This window comes from Falco punctatus, assembly GCF_963210335.1.
Source record: "Falco punctatus genome assembly, chromosome: 6".
NCBI lineage: Eukaryota > Metazoa > Chordata > Aves > Falconiformes > Falconidae > Falco > Falco punctatus.
In genome coordinates, this window is record NC_137585.1 from 68,854,091 (window position 1) to 68,874,149 (window position 20,059).

Here is a 20,059-nt window from a genome sequence, read left to right on the forward strand (position 1 = left end):
TGGATTTAAATCTACAAAATAAAACTCAACATCTTACATGCATTCAGCAAATCTCATCCAAAAGGCTTTATAAGCTAGAAGACAGACTTCAAAATCTATCATAAGCTCCAGTCAAATGCAAGCCACCTGCTCCACACAGCAATAGATATGGAAGGAGGACCTCAGGCAGGCTGCAGTGGTTATTTCAAGCTCTGGACTTTTCCAGAATCCATTGAAACTAAGCTCAGAACTGCTATATCCAGGAAAAGAAGACAGCGAGACAGGGCCATAGTCATGGTCAAATTGTTGTAACATAAATGGTCCAGGGCTACATCACTCCTTTTTAGATGCTAATGAGTCCATATGAGGCCAAGGCCAGACTACAAGGAGAGCTCAAATGAGCTCTGTTTCTGCTACATTCATATATTGCCTTCACCCAAAAGGCAAGCAGAATCTGAAACCAGTTATTTGCAGGGCAACCATCACCACGGGGTACAACACAGGAGCTCTTTCAACTCACATGTTACACTGGGCATGGATTTCCAAATCACTGTGCTGCTCTAAAGAAGTCAGGAATACCAAGAGCAGCTGACACTGCAAAGCACAGCTTGGGTCACAGGAAGAACCAGTCTCAATATTTGGACTGACATCCAATCATGTTTTATGTGCCACAAAATGCACATTCATTAACCTGTCACTTCAGTACCAATATATGCCTGGAGAAAGCATCAGTGCTGCAAAGCAGAGGACACGACACTGGTATCAGGTAGCTCTCTTTTTCTCAAGCACTTTTGTAAGCAGTATTTCTGTTGGTAACTCTCATAATGAAGTAAAATGAAGTGAGATTCAGTTGCCCACCCTATGACACCGAGTGTCACCTGAAATGCCTATGTGGGCTCCAGCTGCCATTAGAGAAGGTGATGTTTCAGTGATGAATATGGTCTTGTGCCCTATGTCTCAGATCGCCTATGGCGCCTTAAATGACACAAGGCAATTGAATTGCTCCATAAAGGTGGGTATCTCAGACTGAATGCCGGAGTCCAGGAGACCCCTGGAATGCACTGAGGAAAACTTCTTAAGCCAGGTAATGGACAGCCCTACCACAGAGGATGTGACACTGGACCTGTTGGTGACCAATGCAAGTGAGATAATCGGTGGCATCAAGATTGGAGGCAGCCTGGGCTGTAGTGATCATGCACTGGTGGAGTTCACAGTCCTGAGGGATATGGGTTGGGTGAAGACTAAATTCAGGACCATGAACTCTAGGAAAGCAAACTTCCAGCTCTTCAAGGAATTAGTCACACTACCATAGAATCATAGAATCATTTAGGTTGGAAAAGATCACCAAGTCCACCCATTACCCCAGCACCGCCAAGCCCACCACTAACCCATGTCCCCAAGCACCGCATCTGCACGTCTTTTAAACACCCCCAGGGTTGGTGACGCCACCCCCTCCCCGGGCAGCCTGTGCCAGGGCTCGGCCACCCTTTCCATGAAGGAATTTCCCCTCACACCCACCTAAACCTCCCCCGGCACAACGTGAGGCCGGTTCCCCGTGTCCTGGCGCTTGTTCCCTGGGAGCAGAGACCGACCCCCCCTGCCTACAGCCCCTGCCAGGCAGCTGTAGGGAGCCACCAGGTGCCCCTGAGCCCCCCCTCTCCAGGCTGACCCCCCAGCTCCCCCCGCCGCCCCCCCCCAGCCCCTGCCCCAGCCCCTGCCCGGCTCTGGACACGCTCCAGCCCCTCTGCGTCCCCCCTGCCCCGAGGGGCCCGACCCTGAGCCCAGGCCCCGAGGGGCGGCCGCAGCGGTGCCCAGCACAGGGGGACGGGCACTGCCCCGGCCCTGCCGGCCACAGCGCTTCTGACAGCGGCCAGGGCGCTGCTGGCCCCCTTGGCCACCTGGGCACGCTGGGGGCTCCTGCCCAGCGGCTGTGCCCAGCGCAGAGCCCCCCCGGCCCGGCCGGGAGCAGCCGGCTTCTCCAGGAGACGCTGGGCGAGACGGTGCCAAAGGCTTCACTAAGGCCCAGGCAGGCGCCAGCCACAGCCTTTCCCTCAGCCACCCAGCGGGTCCCCTTGTCCCAGCAGGAGATGGGGCTCCTCACGCAGGACCTGCCTCTCACAGCCCCGCGCTGGCGGGGCCCGATCCCCTGGGAGCACTTGCACCAGCTCCCCCAGTGCCCTCGGGTGGATCCCATCCAGCCCCGTACACTTGTGTGTGTCTCGGTGGTGTGGCAGGTCGCTGACCATTTCCCCTTGGGTTACGGGGGCTCCATGCCGCTCCCCATCCCTGCCATCCAGCGCAGGGGGCTGGGTGCCTGGAGAACAACTGCTCTGGCTGTTAAGGACTGGGGCAAGGGCGGCACTGGGCACCTCAGCCTCTGCCTCAGCCTGTGTCGCTGCTTCCCCCGCATCCAGTAAAGGGTGCAGATTCTCCTAAGCAAAAGGAGGGAAATACTAGTGTCGTAGGATCTGCACTGGCATTTTTGATAGGATGCAGCAAAGACCATGTCAAGCGTTACAAACCACTAAGAGGACAATTCTAGCAGCATTACGGAGGTTGTGCCAGTGCAGTTCCTAGTGAGAGGCCCCAGATCACACCCATGGTAGAGGCCGGCTGGGTTTTTTCTAGGGCACCTTCTGGTTCTAGAAGCCGTGAACCCTCAGCGGTACTCCAGAGGCATGGGGCCATATCGTCATCTGGCTCCTGAGACGTTGTGGCTGCTGCTGAGTGGAAACGAAGCTGCAAGCACATCTCACAAATCGCAGTATTCCTCTGATTGCTTGGGGGACCTTCTCATGTTGCAGCCTTGCCTTATCTCTGCCAGGGCTGTAGGAATACTCCGCATCCACGGGAACGCACCTCCTGCGAGGAGCCTTGGAGTGCAGTTTACACAGGGTTGAAGCCTGTATAAGACAGCAGGGCCACTGAAAGAAGAGCAGGTGGGGACGTACAGGCAGCCAGAGCAGAGGGAACCAAAGCAGAGCTTTGAACGTGGATCAGTGTTTGCCTGAATCGGTTTCACTCATGCTGGCTCAACACGTGCTCACACAGCTTTGGTGGAAGACTGTGAGGAACTGGCTTTTGGACCTGCTGGAGAGAGCCCAGAGGAGGGCCAGGACAATTCTCAGAGGGCTGGAATGCTTCTCCTGTGAGGACGGGCTGGGAGAGTTGGCATTACTCAGCCTGGAGAAGAGCCGGCTCCGGGGACACCTGAGGCCATTCAATACTTAAAGGGGGCTTAGGAGAGAAAGGTGGAGAGAGACTTTTTACCAGGGCCTGTAGTGACAGGACAAGGGGCAACAGTTTTAAGCTGAAAGAGGGTAGGTTTAGGTTGGACATAGGGAAGAAATCGTTTATGATGAGGGTGGCAAGGCACTGGCAGAGGCTGCCCAGAGCAGCTGTGGGTGCCCCATCCCTGGGGGTGCTCAAGGCCAGGCTGGACGGGGCTGGGAGCAACCTGGGCTGGTGGGAGGTGTCCCTGTCCCCGGCAGGGGGGTTGGACTAGATAACCTTCAAAGGGCCCTTCCAACCCAAACCATTCTGTGGTTACCACCCATGGTAGAACTGCCAATGACACCCAGTTGGCCTTATCTCTGAACTTTCTGGGCCTGAGGGTGGAAAAAATAAAGAACTTGATTTTTATTCTATTAGTGGTTTCCCTTATTAGAAAAAGGCATGTTACACTAACTGAAAGCACATTTCTAAGACACTGAATAAGAGAATACCACATTTGAACATCTGTTTGGTGCTGGTGACCTCCTAGGGCATGCAGAGCTGAACTTCTCCCTGAAAACACAAGGCAAGTCTTTAACAACCTCTATTCTGCTCTTGGAGTCTGAAATTGCTGGGAATCCTCATTTAGCCAGACTGATAACCTGCTTCCCCTCCCTTTGTCCATTGGCTGCCTGTGCCACTGCCCACTAGGACTACCTGCACCTTTCCAAGATATAAAAAGAAAAAAAAAAAGAAAAGAAAATTCCCTAGGATGTGTAGAGGAAGGGACAAGATACTGCCCCTAATAAATACTGAGAGCCAACATTAACACTGCATTAGCCACGTTCCCAGCTCAGTAGCTGTGGGGTTGAGACTGACCCTGGATGCCACCAATGTGTATGTTAATGTTTAAAAGTACTTGTGGGCTTAGGAGCAGGTTAGAGTACACAGCTCACCCTGAGCAAGTCTGAGATCTCTCAATTTCAAAACATAGGAAATGCTGTAAATACCATAGCAAATGCAATTACCAGAGTGTGATAAACACCAGTTCGTTAGCAGGGACCACAGGAGGCTTCTCCCATTTCAGATGTTTCTGACTATGAGCAGGAACTAGATGTCGGTCCTGAAGTCTGGACACAGAACAGGCAGGCAAATGCCTTGGGGTGCCTCCCATCTGGCCTTTCTCTGTGCTGGTGCTGTGATGGCACCAGCGTGCTCCTTCACATCCTCAACATCTGTAATGTGTTCCTGGATCAATGACCATTTGTAAGAAGCAGGATGTGTTCCGGTGGCTCCAGAGTGCCACTGACTTAGAAGCGCCAGGGCAGCTCCTGTCCGTATCGCAGCTGCTTCTAGACGTGGGTTAAATATAGGAGGGATTTGTCACTGGATGTGGTTTTGAGCCGTTTTGATAGCAGTGGGAAAGATTTTAGCATAAAATATTATTTCCAAGACACATTTAATCTACAGTTCTGCACTTTTTGGAAAAGAACCAAGGATCACATTTGTTCCCCTGCCCTTTGAAACTAAGATTTAAGAAAACACAGGCTCAATTAGGATTTCAAGGGACAGATTGTGAAGTGGTCACTGAACTCAAACAAAATGTGCCTGAATTTAAAACATGTAAAAGGGCATAAACCCAACCACCAATGGTAGTAACAACCATTCCCTGAGGTCATCTTAAAACCGCTTGTTTGCTGTCCACAGGCTTTTCCCAACATCAGTATTTGTGTCCAGCATGGCTGTAGTTGTCTGAAGGGCCCAGGGACCCTGCAAGCGATTTTTAGAAAAATTCACCTCCAAGTTGTCTTTTTGAATCAGCTGATAGAGGTGGGCTTTGGATGCTATCTGGTACTCCTAGAGTTGCTCAGTGACAGCGTGGGGGATCTAAACCCTCTCCAGAGGCACCAAGTCACTGCTGTCACCATAGCCATCCAGTTTGAGGAACAAGAAGTGGACAGGGAGAGTGCTCTAAAACCCTATATAGTCCCTCCTAGAGCCATGTCATGACCTGTGTAATGGAGGCAGGCAGCAAAAGAAGAATGTCTCCTTCTGAGTAAGAGACCCACCACAATCTCCCAGCTTGACCCAAGCCTTGTAAACGATGGAGATTTCATCACATCAGTTGGCAACACATTTTGGTGGATTATTTCCTCATTTCCTGTTTCCATGGGTTTTTTTCATTTTCTCTCATTTACACCTGTTATTTTTTCTTAGTCTCTGCTTACAGATACCTCCCCAACAGAAATACTTAGAGACCAAGAAGCAGCTGCATGTTTTCTTCCCACAGATAAGGCACATACACTGAGATTCTCACTTTAAGGCATCTTTTACAGACAACAAACAAACTCCTTCCCACCCATCTGAGACCTCAGAGCTCTTTTAAAGCATGGGCTGGCATCTGGCTGAGGTCCCCTCTGGTCCCTATGGCTAAGCCCCTTCTTCATTATCCCTCCTCTTCCACACCCCAAGATGACGCTTTTAAGGTGGAAGAGAGCTTTCCTGCCCTACAATGAAATGGAGAATTTCAAGTGAATGTGGCTGCTACATTCACACTGCAAAGGCTCTGAAACAGGACTTTTTTGCCCATGTAATGGAAGTGGGGACTTACAGCATCTGAATTTCTATTCCTGTCCTCAGCCAACATCAGTACAAACTGTTCCTCCACTTTGATTTCCCTTCCTTTCTCTCCCCAACTATCATCCAGTTAAGCAACTAACTGAATTTTTTCCACAATAACAAACTATAATCAAAACCATCTAGAAGAACATAATTGTGTTCAGACCCTGTCTAAAGGCTCTGGGAAGACAAAAAGCAAGCCAAACAAATGAACAGGCTCTGAAGTGGGTAAACAGTGAAGACAAAAGGAGGTGATAAACTCATTGCATTTTGAGGCAATGAAGAGGAAACTGTCACCATCTACCTGAAGAAGGAAGCCAGGCTTCATAGCACCAGCATGCTTTGGTTTGAATAAACAACCAAACTTCATGTTTGCTCATGTGTCACCTGTCTGAACATATCTCCTTACTCAAAGTACAGCACTGCCTGTGAAACAGGGCTGGAAGCCTCAGAGGAAGAATGGGAAGGGCACAGGATTCAGACAAATAATTTTAGAGCCAGAAAAAGTATTCAGATAGTTGTTTCTAATCCCAGTGGGGATAATTCCTGGGTCAAAGAGAATTGTCTCCACTGGACTGGGATACAGAGCCTAACACACACCTGCCTCGCTTTTACCACCTGCAGAACGGGAATATCTCTCCTGCTACCCCTGCACAGTGATGATGAGTCAGTTTGAGGACAACAGTATGCAAGTACTAGCTTGCATTTCAGTCCCACGTCTTGTCTCAATATAAAACACTGCACTGACATTCGCCCTTGCAGTAGCTAGTACTTCTGCTGGTTCCCCTCTGATTTAGGAAATGCAAAAATACTGCAGAACAAGTCCATTAAGTGCTTTCAGATCTCAGGAAATAGGTTTTTTGCTTTCTTGCTCTTAAGTTTTTTGGGCAGAAATTCAGACCTGGCTTTCTGGCTGTATTATTTCCCCTTCACATTATATAGTGTCATGGAAAGTTGCTTGTCCCTCAGTATATTTTTCCCTATCGTCATTCATTTTACAGATATCTGGGCTAACACTTGTACCATATTCTTAAAAAAGACCCTAAAAATTGGGGCAGCAAAAGGAGGTAGTCACTGCACCAACTGCCAGAGGCGCTTGCAATGATTTGAGCAGCAACCAGCTGCAATTGGTCACACCAAAACTGTACACTCACAGTCCCTCGAAACCGACTGCTCCGGTTTGTCACTTCATATTAGCTGCTGCAAGGGGCTGTGTGCTTCCAGGGCTGGCAATGAAGCCAAGCCTGGCACTGCGTGGCTGCTCCTGGCCAAGCGCAATGGGGCAAGGACACTTCTCCAGGGGAATCTGAATAGGCATTTGGCTAGCGGAGGCAGGATGGGCTTTATGAGGCTCTGTCTGCAGCTTCCATTAGGCATTCTAACCACTGCTGCCTCGCAGCCAACTTGGCTTGCCATTTTTGAAAATAATCATCAAACTGCACAGGCTGTGAAAAACTATGTCCCAAATTGAAAGATCTCATCTCCCTTCAAGCTGCAATGGCTGATCTGGTTACAGACAGCATTACAGGTGTCCCACCTGCCAGCTGCCAACTGGCTTTTGGTGGCTGTTGATTTTAATAAACCTTTTGCTCCATCTTTTTCTGTATCTATCTCTCAGGTGGGTCAGGAGAGAGAGAAGTAGAACGGAAAGACTCTTCCCTGGATTCAGGGTCAACCGGGGCCAGCAACTAGACCAAAGTCCGGATCTGCCCACAGTGCCTGTAGGAGCAGTGTGTGCATCAGGGACAGATGCTGGCCTAGGACTGACTGCTGGTCCACATGAATCATCCTTTCCAACTGCTGACCAACACAAAGCATGGATTTGCACACACGAAAACACCTAACACATCTACAGACTCATCGATTTACAGAGGAGTTTGGTGGCTGCCATAATTGGGCTGAACAACACAGCCTATGGGACCTCCCTCATTCATTTTGGCTGCTCTTAACCCAGAAAACTTGCCTGAGACTCACTCTGAATGTATTCCCCAAACCAGCTGTTCCAAACCAAGGTCTAGGAAAATCCAAGTAGGTGAAGAGTCAGGTGCACCCAGCTCAGATGTTTCCTTCCTCCTCCTGTTCCCAACCCAGTCAAAAGCACAGAAATAGTCCCAGTGGGCTGCTGCGAGCAGAATCCCAGGAGTCATATATGAGCATGTTCCAGTAGCTCTTACTACATCAGTACCTCCACTCTCTAAGGTTGAAAAATCGTGCAACAAGTATGAATAATAAGCATGACTGGATCAAGAAACACCCATGACCTGCTTCTTCGGACTGCACATTTTGTTTTGCCTTGGGTTATTAAAATAATATGTACATCTTACAAGAACACCAGCCTTAACTCTTCTACTTGGAGGCCAGGTCCCAGATACCCAGAGGAGCACCTTGAGTATGGGAGCCTGTGTTAAGGAAGGTGATTTGGCTGTGGGTGCAAGTGCTTTCAAGCATATGTTGCCCTGCACCACTTCATTTCCCAGCTCCAGTAACTTCCCAGGTCCCCACCAGCTGCCTCCCCTGGCCAGACAGTGCTTCCGTCCTTCACAGTCTATGTGTGGTAGGATGTCCTCTCTAATCTTCCCACACTGGGGAGGCCATGAACAGGAGGGCGGGGCAGAAAAGCAGAGGAATCACCAAATCACTCACACACATGGAAAGAGACAAGGGACAAAAGTCAGCCTCCTCGTGTCTTCTTGTTGCTACTTTTCCCATGACAGTGTCATTTCCAGAGGGTATGGATGACAGGTCCACCTCTCATTACAGTGCTGCAATTCCCAGCCCACCTTCACATGTGGATGCTCGGGAGGGCAGCCTCAAACTTTCCACTGCCCTCCTCCCCAGAGGGAGGTATCTCCCACTTCAGCCACTTCTGTGCTAACACAGAGGGAATGTGACCAGCTCAGTTGAAGTCCCATCCTACCTACCCTGAGACAACAGCAGCAACATCCTACCTGTGCTGTGCCCTACAGAGTTAGCCCCAGCCGGGAAGCTGCATCTTTCCAGCGTGACTGGGAAACATAGTACCTTGGCCGTTGGCTAAGAGTCAGCAGTCAGGGGCTTCCAAAAAAATCTTTTTCCATCTAAGAAAGCACTGTGGCACGATTTGTGCTTGGCAGCACCACCACAAGTCTTTCAACCACCTCTGGGCTGAAAACCCCAAGGGTACAGCACTCCTCCAGGCACCCTTGGATTCAAAACACAGGAAGGACAATGGGGTTCCTTCAGCCCCCTCTTTGTCTCAACATGCAGAGCTCAGCTCACGCCAACTGCCTGTGTGGTCACTAGCATTTTTCTACCTCTGTGACGGTGGAAGAAGCCAGACAGACAGCTGAAAAGGTGTCCTGGGGCTGGAGTTAAATGCCTGCTCGCCACCAAGTTCATGTACACCAGCAGATAGCCTCATACCACAAAATCCAGAAGATTTGGTGCATTTGGCAGAACTTTAAAGCGTGGCTCTGGATAATTAAAAGCAGCTTGGAGCCATGTGGGTCTTCATTAATTTCCAGTTCCTGGAAGGATCACTGTTTCACCCTTCAGAGGAGGCAGATATGTATATACATGCACATACCCATGGCTCTCTAGGCATTACCTCGCTCAGAGGGCTGGAAACTGGATATTTTTAAGGATATCATGTACTTGGATGTGCCTGAGACATAGCCAGAGAGGTGTGCTCTGGAGTAATCTGCACTGCTTGATAGGGAGCAGGTCAGTCCAAACTCGTTGACCAGGAACTGTGGCAGCAATTTGGGACTCCCCTCATCTCATCCTGCACCCATGATGGTACCAGGAGGGTGCTAAGTGGCAGCTTCACCTCAGCAGCAACCCACTGATCATGGCTGCCAGTGGGGATGAGAGTTCACATGGGTGGGAAAAAGCTCCTTACTCAACCCCAAAATTCAGGCTGTTCACAACCAATATCAAGTTCAAGGCTCCCATGCTGCCTCAGGCCATCCCTCCTGCATTGTGCATGGCAGCCAGCCAGCCTGCCTCCCAATACAGAAACTGGGTGCCTCTAAAAGACACCCCAAGAACAAAGAAATTTCCCCATTTTTCTCCTGGGGAGTGCTCAGAACACCTTCTGGGTGCTATAAATATGATAAAGACCATATGCAATGCAAACATCCTGTGGATAATAAGACTGTTGTGTACTCCTTTGTGATCTTTTATTCTGTATTTTAGCAGCCTGTGTGGCATGTGGAAAGACAGAAAGGGAGATGCCAATCAGACCTCTAAGATTCCCCTACCACAGCCTGGGTGGGAAGTCTTGGAAATAAGTCAATGCCATTTCTATGCCAAAAGACTCTCGGGGATGTTACCCGAACATATCAACTCTCTCGTGGTCTCCTGTCATCCCAGACACTTGTCAGCAGTTCTCCATTTCATCTAATATTGATTACATGTATTCAAATTAAACACAGATCGTAGGGAGGGGGTACGCTCTGGGTGGGTTTCTGGGACGAAAACAAAAGTGCTGTAAATTACTATTACAACAACCCAGAAGTGAAGTACGCTTTCTACGATGCTATTGGGCTAATGGAGCAACAACTATACTAACAAATGGCCGGGCAAGAAACTGAATGTAAGACAAGATCTTTCAAACCTCTAAATATTGGACCTTACTCTCATCTATTTCAAGGTCTTTTTGCCCTGCCCTTGCCACATAGCTCTGTTTTGAACTGAGAATATTTTCTGTTTCCCTAGTGGCTTAAGACCAGAGAAGGAAGGATCCTTTATGTGGCTTATCCCACAAGCAAACACAAAAGACCAGTACATGGGAATTAAAGAAAACTGTCTTAAGCCAGGCTGCTGCCTGCTCTTTTCCAGACCAGTCCTTTCCCTAAAACTGCTGGGTCTGGACTCCACAACAAGCATTTTCCAGTTCTGTGATTCGTCTCCCAGTACTTGGAGCAGAGAGGGAACTCCTCAAGCGCAGAAGTTCTTAACTGTTAAAAGAGAAAATCCAAATTGCTTTGTCACTCTATCTCAGTGGATATCATGGATGAAATTTCAGCTGCAATCCATTACAGTTATCAGCTTTTTTTTTTTTTTTTTTTTTCTTCAGTGGCCAGGCTTTGCATGATTTACACAGCAGAGTCACCTTCTGCATCACCAGTGTCCGTCCTGCCACTGCAGGAAGAGCTCTGGTCCCTGCATCCAAGGCAGCTCAGGCCCTTACCAGAGATGCCACAGGGATCTCTCCAGCAGGTGTCTAGCCATGCTACTATTTAATCACTGTCTAGACTCAAAATCAGGGTGGTTAGAAAAATTTTGGGGACTTTCCCAACTTTCCTTCTTCTTTTCCCCTCTCCAGGGGCATGTTGCCTGGGGAGATGGATCAAAACAGGCCCCCACAGCAAACACCACATGCGCAAGCCCTTCTCTGGTAGCCCAAAGAGCTTTTGTGTAAGTGGCTATTTCTCTGTGATTTCAGCCCTCATGGTCCTACAAAGTGCTACTGAATGAGACCTGCCACCATCCACCCAGGTGGAGAGCATCAGGGAAGAGACAGGCTGGAACCATTGCTGAACAAAAGTGCTGCTGCCCATAGATGGGTTCAGGGAATGACCCAACCGAGTGGCTCCCAGTTCATGCACACAGGTGCTGGTAAAATACAAAGAGTTCTGAAGCTATTTTCTGCAGAGGAAGAATGACATTTAATTAATTTTTGCTTTGCATAATAATGGCAAGGCCATTTATGCAATTACTTTGCTTTTCTAACACGGTTCCCTTTTCAGCTGTTCCAAAGTGTTCCAATTGCAGGTGTCCTAATCAGGCCGTCAGGTTGTTACACCAGCCAAAGTGCCACCAGAGAAGAGGACCCAGGCCCAAAGATGCTAAGCAGATATTTGTAGACTGCCCTGCTAACCCACTAATTACCTTGCTTTTTATTTGGGACACTGACTACTTTCATAAAAGCTTTATTACTACCCAGATAAATCTCTGGAGATGAAGGCAAGTTCATTCATCTAAACCAATTGAAGTAACAGTGTGGCTGAGAGCAGAAACAATGCAGGGAGAGAGGCTTAATAAAATATAATGTCCCCCCGCAATCTCACCAAGCTTAATTGAAGTTATTGGACTCTTTAATTTCCGTGGACTTTATCGCAATGCTAGTGCTCTCACAGTTGCTCACAACCGGTTTGACATGCTGCTGTTATTCTCTTGTTATGATGCAGATGGGGTCATTTTACAGCTCTCCCATGTGAATAAAAAGGGAGGCAGAAAGACCATGTTTCCCTATCAACCTGTTAACAAAACCAGGAGTTAAAGCCTCTCTGAATAACAAATAACTACAAGCGCCGTTAGACACTTCTATTGACCTTATTATTACCAGACCTCAAGTCTCTTTGGCTTAATCCCTCGTGTGCAGGCAAGGCAACAAGGTCTTCTTTACCAGATTGTACAACCCTGCAGAAGGCCAAGTCAGGAAGAGAAATTACAACCTCTGGATTTCCACTAAAATGGTAAAACTCTGCAGGGGGGCAAGACTTCAGCCCCAACCCACTGCGTCACCCCCAGGCCTAGCAGCAGGCACTGTGAGAGGGGGAAACCGCACAGATGATTCCCACCTCCCAGCTTGAGCAAGCAGAAATCAACCCCCTCCGTGTAGAAAAGTGTCATTTCTCACTTAGCCATAAGAAAAATTTGTTGTGAGAAAGAGGCATTGGCACATATGGATGCTCTCCAGGCCTTCAAGACTTTCCCATTCCCCCTCTCCATCCCTGCAGGAGGATGCTGGCTGCACCACTGAGTGTCATCCCTACTTCCCAAAAAAAAGTCTGACCCTCTGGACTCCTTTTGAGCAAGAAAATGTTGCAAGACTGCTCCCTAAAAGTATCAGTAATGAAACACCAGCACCACGGGCTGCACCAGAGAAGAACTGGGTGGCACTCAGGGGTTTGTGAGCAATTTTAGGGGCACTGAGGGAAGCAGGAGGTAAAGGAAAAGGGATGCCTGGGGAGGCTTCCTGAGGCAAGGGTGACCCAAAGGCTGCACACTGGCCGGCACGGGGCAGCCTTAGCATGCCTGCATAGGAAGCTGTCAGACTTCACAAACTCTTTGATACATCTGCAGGTCTTCTCTCAGGGTCAACATGAGAAGTTGGTAAAAACATGGAGCTTTTAAGAACTTTAGTTAGGTTTTGATTACATCTTAATTGATCCTTTCTTTAAAAAAAAAGCACCTTATTAAAAGAAATTGCTGTGACTCCAAGATTCCTTTGACAGTGAATACTGCATTTCCCCCAGGGGCAGAAGGTGGGAAGAATTGACTAAAACTGTAATTCCAAAAGGGAAAAAAGGAGTGTTCCTGTGTTATTATCTCCACCAACATCAGCTCTGGGACTGGGCCAAACCTGGGACCCAGATATCTGCAACATGCTACAAGAAGGGTCCCCTCGCTCTGCAAAAAGTTGCAGTGACTCATTACAAGCCCAGCTCCAACCCCAAGCCTGGTGGGACTCACAGCTTTAGCAACAACCTTGTGGAAACCACTGCGACAGCAAGCCGGGGTAAAGCAGGAGGTCTGCAAACACCACTAAGGGGCTGTAAGAAAAGTCAAGACAAAGTCCAATTAATTACTGTTCTGCAAATGTGGAAGGCAAAATGCAAGTGCCGAAAGAAACAACAGCCGGAGCTACCATTGCTCTCCAGAGTGGCCAGAAAAAGCACCTGAATGACTTTATGAGACTGTGGAGTTATTGGAAAACTATGGAAAGCAGCACCTGGCCCTCAGCCCAGACTACAAGGGGCTTAAAAAACACAGCTGGAATTAAGCTTCCAGTGACAGCAGCAGGCCCAGGATGGGGAATGTATTATCCTCAACAAGATGTGGATCTGGCCTCCTTTTACCATGCGCCATGAGCTTTCTAAAAATTAAAAGGGTTTTCCTGCAATGGAAAAGGCAGGTGGCACATCCCTGTCCATTGAGAAGCTCCTGCTCATCTCTTGCCTCTCTTTTGCATCATCAGGCACATTTGCTGGGAAAAGGAGCTGTCAGGGTTTTCCTTGTTTCACCCATTGGGACAGCCCAAACAAGGCTGCCTGCACACAAGGCATTACAGAGAGAAGAGGACAAGCAGGACAGCATGCCAGCAATCATCTTTGGGTCCCGGATCCCACGGCTGGCTCGGGCACACCCTTGAGAAGGGACCTCTTTCTTGGAGTGGCATGAGGTGAGGCAAATGATGTTCACCTCTCATGAGGGTCTCTCACCTTCTGGCTGAGCACCCCAGAGCTAACAAACACGAATCTTTCATAGCAACTGCACATGCTTCCAGCGCTGAATTCTCCCTTAAAATGTCTGCCCCAGAAACATATAAAAAAGTAGGGCACAGGGCCACAAGCAAATACAGGGATTCAAAAAGTCTTCTGGAGTACAGGATCCAGCTGTAAACAGATTTCATCATCCCTTTATTCCAAACCTACCTGTGCATGCTGCTTTTAGACACAGCTCCTTTTTAAGATGTCCCTGCACACAGCTGTCCCAAGACCCAAAGGCAGGACCTTACCTGCTAACTAACCCAGCTGCCTTCTGCTCTGAGGCTCTCAGCACCTTCATCTCTTGCCTCTGACTGCCCACAATGTCCATGATGGACTTATCTAGTAATTTTTGTCAGTACGCAGCAGCTAGTGAGACCTGTGACTCCTTGCTGCACTGTGAGCCTCATCAGGAGACCTTTCTCCCTCTAAGCTCTCCACAACTTCACACTGTCTCAGAAGCCCCCCTTGGATGTCCCGAGGCTTCCAAAGAGCCTCTTTTCCAAAAAGCTTCAAGAACAATGCTCCAAGTAAGGCTTGCTTTCTGTGCCATGAAGCCAGCATACACCAGAGGTTTTGGTTCTGGAGCCAGCACAGGGTAGCTTGGCAAGTGCATTTGGAAATGGAAATTGTTAAGTCTGTGATGGGATACAAGCAGACACGGTGGCAATTGGGAAAGTCACCAGTGCATGTAACAAGGTGAAGAAAGGAGCAAAACACTAGAGAGCTGCACCCTGGACATGGGCAGCTACACTGGGAAGAGCTGGGGAACAAATTCCTAATACCATGGCAGCCAGAAATGCCATCCCCTTCCCAGGCTGGGGTATGCAGGTGCTGGGAGCCCCTGCTCGGCTGGGCAAACACAGATGCAGGCGCTGAATGGGAGCACAGTCAGCCCCAGCTATTTTTAACTGGTGCAGAGGAAGCTTTTACTTTTCATTACGAAGGGGAGGCAAAGTGTCCGTCCGTTGTGCTGAATTTATTCACTCAACGGGTGGGTGTTGAAGTATGTAAAGCCCCCAGCTCCAGTCTGTGCAACCAGCAGCTCTAATACCCCCCTAGTCTGCTCACAGCTGTGCGGGGTCAAAGAGCACAGCAGCTGAAATGCACTTTTGATACATATACTTTTGGTTGCCTCAACTTACCCTGGGGGTTTCTGCCTTGTAATTTCCATTAAAGCTAACTGGCAAGATTCACTGCTGGCATAAGCAAGCACCAACCCATCAAGATCCCCTACCTTTAGGTCAGCACAGCTAAAAGAACAGTACGGAGGTATCACAAGCAGAGACTAGGAGCTGGAGCTGGTGGTCCCCCAACACCACTTTGCTCCCCCAGAGGAAAATCTGTGGGTTTGGCAGCAGCAGTGTCTTTACTTGCCAAATACATTGCTTGGGGCAGAGGAGAGCCTGCGGGCTGGCAGGGAGGAGGCAGGCCTGGGACTGGGGCTCTCCGCCTCCCCCTTCTTGCCCAGCCAGGGTTACAGCTCTGTGATCTAATTGTAAGGTGATTCATTTTCTCTTCAACATCAATTTCTGCTGCTATCCCCAAATATATATTTGAACATGACCGTTCCCCACTCACTCCCCAAAATACCAGCAGTGAGAAAACACTCTCTCACGGGACATCCCAAGGATCATCACAAGGAGTAGGGCTGTGTCCCTGGCCAGACGGCCATGCAGCAGTACAAACTTGGTATGCTGGCTGTCAGCCAGCTGGTGAAGGGAAAGGGCTCAGCTGGCTACAGAGCTCCATCCATCCATCTCCCAAACAAGTACACTAGTGCATTTGCTGCCATATGTAAACATTGTCCTTTGGATCAATCCACAGAAAACGAGCGATGACACATGTCCTGTCCATCCTGAGCTAAAGAGACGCTTAAAATATTCTTGGCTACCAGTAGAAACCACCAGGCTGATAAAACAAGGTCTGGCACTAAAACAGCTCTCCAAGTTCCACTTATGCAAATGTAGATGCACATCCAGACTATGCACACACAAAACTACAGGTTGCTCCTCCCTGCCAAGGAAGTATTTATTAAAATCCTGTATTTCTTACACACGCTACAGTCCCATAAAGGGGCTCAGAAGCCACTAACAACAGGCATCGCTGGACTTTCCATACTAAAAATGTACTTTCTTAAGGGAGGATCGTCTAGAGGGTGAACTATGTGCTGTGCCCCCCCTTGAGAGGAGAAAGAGGCATTTCATTTAGCTTGTTCAGAAGTAAGTGCCAGCATCGCTCAGATGAACCATGCCCTCATCACTCAGGCCAAACATGCCCTCAAGAGTCTATTTTTCCCCAGCTGCTACAAAGACAGCTTAGGGCGGTTCGTTCAGGAGATGTTTATGCTGCTATGTGGAGTGAGGCAAAAGTAATCCCTCACAGTCTGTCATGGTCCAGGCGCTGCTCTCACTACATGAGATGAACACAGAAGCACAAAAGCAAAGCTCTGCTTCTGAACACTTCAGCTGAAATTAAAAGTACGGGGTCTAGAGACAGCAAACCCAAGCACGACCTGGGTGGAGCAGAACAGGGTCACCAGCAATACTGGTTTCCAATCTATTGCTCATCAACAGGTTGATAGAGAGCTTTACTGGGGTCCACAGGAAGCTAAGGAGCTACCACAGAGGTCAGCTTTGGAAACAGAGTTTAACATCATCCCACCAGTGTGTTACTTTGCCCGTGACACCGCAAAAGGGCCAGGAAAATCAGGGACCTGCTGCTCTGCATTCATAGACATATGTTTGCAAAAGCCATGGATGTGCCCGCTTCGAAAACAAGCACTGGAGAGCAAACAAAAACCTTACCCGGTTGTCCTCTTGAATCTCCCAGTCAGTGGAGAAGCTCAACACATGCTGTGCCTGCGAGCAGTTAGAAAACTGGAAAAGGCTGGCAAACATCCTTCTGTTTTCCTGAGTGTCCGGGAAAATTGCCTCCTGGAAGTTGACTCCATGCGGCAGGAGGATGTAGTTCTCATCCATTCTGAAACGCAAAGGGTGCGGGCAGCCTGCTGTGAGGCTGGACAGCAGGAGTCACCTCCCATACTTCAGCTGGGCTCACCCAGTGCCACCGAGGTCACACGGACAGGCTTTTAGCTCACCTGGCTCAGCTCTCCTGGCACTTTGTTGCCAAGATGGCAATTTCCACCATGGAGGACTGGACCAGGCAGCAGCAGTAAGGACCTAATGGGCTTTTGCCACCCTGCAGACACCAACGAACCCCCATGAATCAAGCAAATTACATTTTGGCCCATGGTTCCTACTGAATTTGCACCGCTTTGCCCTTGATCCCAGAGTTCTCCTTTGAACAGTCAATGTAACTTCTGTAACACGTGTTCAAGGACCTCGCTACCAACCAAGCGCTGGGCGCCATCCATCCCCGTTTGCTTGTGCACCCAGTGTAAGGACACACCGAGCATTTCAAAACAAGCCGCTCAGCAGTATTTCACAAACCCTCTTGGACTGAAAGGTCGCGGCGATGGCTCTGTTCCCACAGCGGGGTTTATTTTCTTGTTCTTTCGATGAGCCCAAAGTCAGGATTTGACTGGGAGAGCCCCGAGAAAGCTGTCGGGGGACGGGTTTGGAACCCCCCCGGCACACCGGGCGGGCAGGCACCGGCCTCCCCTCCCCCCCCTGCCCTGACCCCCGGCCGCGGGAGCAGCAGCAGCAGCACCCAGGGGCTGCCCCACAGCCGCTCCCTGCGGATCCGCTGCCCTGCAGTGTTGGAATATTATGGGTTTAGGGGCTGGGGGATGGCGGGGTGTGTGTGTGTGTGTGTGTGCATTTTTTTTTCCCCGATGAAACCGTGGACGAAGGCGCAGCAGGGAGCGCGGAGCGAACCCTCCCGGGCAGAAGGCGCCCGCGGAGATGCCCCCGCCCGCGGAGATGCCCTGGTACCGGGATGCCGACCCGCTCCCCGCCCCCCGCCCCGGGCCACCCCCCCGGGCCACCCCCCCACCCGCCCCGGGACTCACCGGAGGAAGAAGAAATACGCGTAGCCCTGCATGACGGTGTGCGAGTGGCAGGAGAAGTACCCGAGGCCGGTGAGGTTGAGGCGGGAGCCGGCGGGCACCTCCAGCATGCTGCCCCACGCCTGGTCGCACAGCAGCTCGATCTCGGCCGAATAAAAGAGCCCCCCCGCCCCCTGCGGGGGGCCGGCGGGGGGGCCCCTCTGCCAGGGCAGGTAGTTGTAGGCGCCGTAGGGGTCGGGGTGCAGCGCCAGCACCCGCGCGTAGACGATGATAGCGGCCAGCTCGGCTCGGCAGCCCTCGCTGAGCGGCCGCCACTCGGCCGGCAGCTGGCAGCCCCCCCCGGCTCCCGCCCGCGCCCCCAGCCCCAGCCCCAGCACCAGCAGCGGCAGCAGCCGCGGCGGGGGCGGCATCGCGGGCGGCTCCGCGGCCGGGGGTGGGGGGGCGGGGGGTTGGGGGCGGCTGGAGCGGCGGGGGGGGCGGTGCGGAGCCGCTGCGGGCTGCCCCGGAGGCTGCGGGGGGGTGGGGGAAGAGGTGCAAAAGGGCCGGGGTGGAGAAAGCAGGGGAGCAGCGAGGCGGAGATGCGAAGGGGCAGGGAGGCGAGAGGGCGGGGGTGCAAAGGGGTTGGGGCAGGAGGGGGGGCTGTGCCAGGAGGCAGATGCGCAAAGGGCTGAGATCCGGGCAGGCAGGGGCAAAACGGGCCGAGGGGCAGGGGGTGTGCAGGGGCAGAGCTGCGAAGCGCAGAGATGCGAAGGGGAGGGATGGGAAAAGACGGAGATGTGAAGGGGGCAGAGAGGCAAAGGGGAGGGATGTAAATGAGAGAGGTGCAAAGGGGGAGGTGAAAAGGGAGGGATGCAAAGGGGAGGGATGCAAAGGCAGAGTTGCAAAGAGGAGGAATGCAAAGGGGAGAGGTGGACAGGACAGAGAGTGGGGAGAGATGTAAAAGAGCAGAGATGCGAAGGGCCAGCACGCCCCGGAGGGGGGCAGCTCTGCCAGGCGTCCCCTGGCCGCGGGTGGGCACTGGCGGCAACCAGGGCTTCGGGAGGCGAAGGGGGGGCTCCCAGGGTGCTGGAAGTGCAAGGGTCCCGGTGGAGCAAGGGGCTGTGCACAGCTCCTGCTGTGGAAGCAGAGCCTAGGAAACTGAAGGCGGGGGGGGGGGGGGGGAAGGTTGTAACCCTGCTCACCTACTTCTCCCACTTCAAATGAGTATGGGCAAAAATTTGTGAGTGGAAGAGAGCAGCTCCTCCCAGCATCCTGCAACCGTTTTTCAAAATGCTTCTGGGAGCAAGCTAAAAATGAAAAGTCAGGTCTTGATACATTTTCGCTTTCCACTGTTTCCTCCTAGAACTGGCCGAGGCAGCTTCGGGCTTCTCCAGCTTTTTGGCAGATGGCTCAGACACCGACCCTCTCCCTGCATACAAACTGCTGTGGAGCTTCTCCCGAGGATCCCTGGGGGCCGCGCACCACTCGCAGCCTGAAATAGCCCCCTTCTATTTCAGTATTCTCCTTTTCCCACATCTGATCTCACTGGGGGTAATAGTCTGGAATGGGCATGGGATGCTTAAAAACTTCTGCTAGAATATGGATATGATGGAGACATGGTCCCGGCTAAATCTCTCCCTAGCTGTGATGACTACTGAAAGTTTGACAGCATGTCCTGGCTGGTTCCCTTAGTCTCATCCTCCGTCTGTCTGTCTGTCTCTATCTGCCTCTCTGGTCCTCTGCAAGGACAAGGAGCTCTTGGGAGCAGAAGGTGCCTTTTTGCTCCGTGTTCGTGATGTGCCCCCCATAAGGTGGGAGAAAGGGGGCGGGGAACAGCTCATGGATGACTGGTGTTTGAAATAATGTGCAAAATAAGGAATCGTCAGTTAAATAATGCTGAGCCAACTTCACAACAGTGAGACAAGACTTCTTCTGTGACAAGTGTCTCCCTCTGGAATAGTTTCATCAGACTCAGCTGTGTGCTGAAGAGTTTAACAGCAGTAATATTCATATTTCATGATGGCATGGTCCTACAATGTATTTC

At 50.8% G+C, this 20,059-nt stretch overlaps 1 protein-coding gene across 1 annotated transcript in view; it reads right to left on the reverse strand.

Moving 5' to 3' along the window:
• Window positions 1-19,400, reverse strand: part of CCDC3 (coiled-coil domain containing 3) — a 47,927-nt gene extending 28,527 nt beyond the window's left edge. Inside the window, exons 1-2 of the mRNA XM_080391736.1 lie at window positions 18,040-19,400; window positions 16,874-17,048 (exon numbers count right to left, since the gene is read on the reverse strand). Of these exons, the coding sequence (XP_080247862.1) occupies window positions 16,874-17,048; window positions 18,040-18,446 (582 nt within the window). The 5' untranslated portion in view covers window positions 18,447-19,400. The remainder of the gene's footprint in view (window positions 1-16,873; window positions 17,049-18,039) is intronic.
• Between the last annotated feature and the right edge of the window lie 659 nt (window positions 19,401-20,059).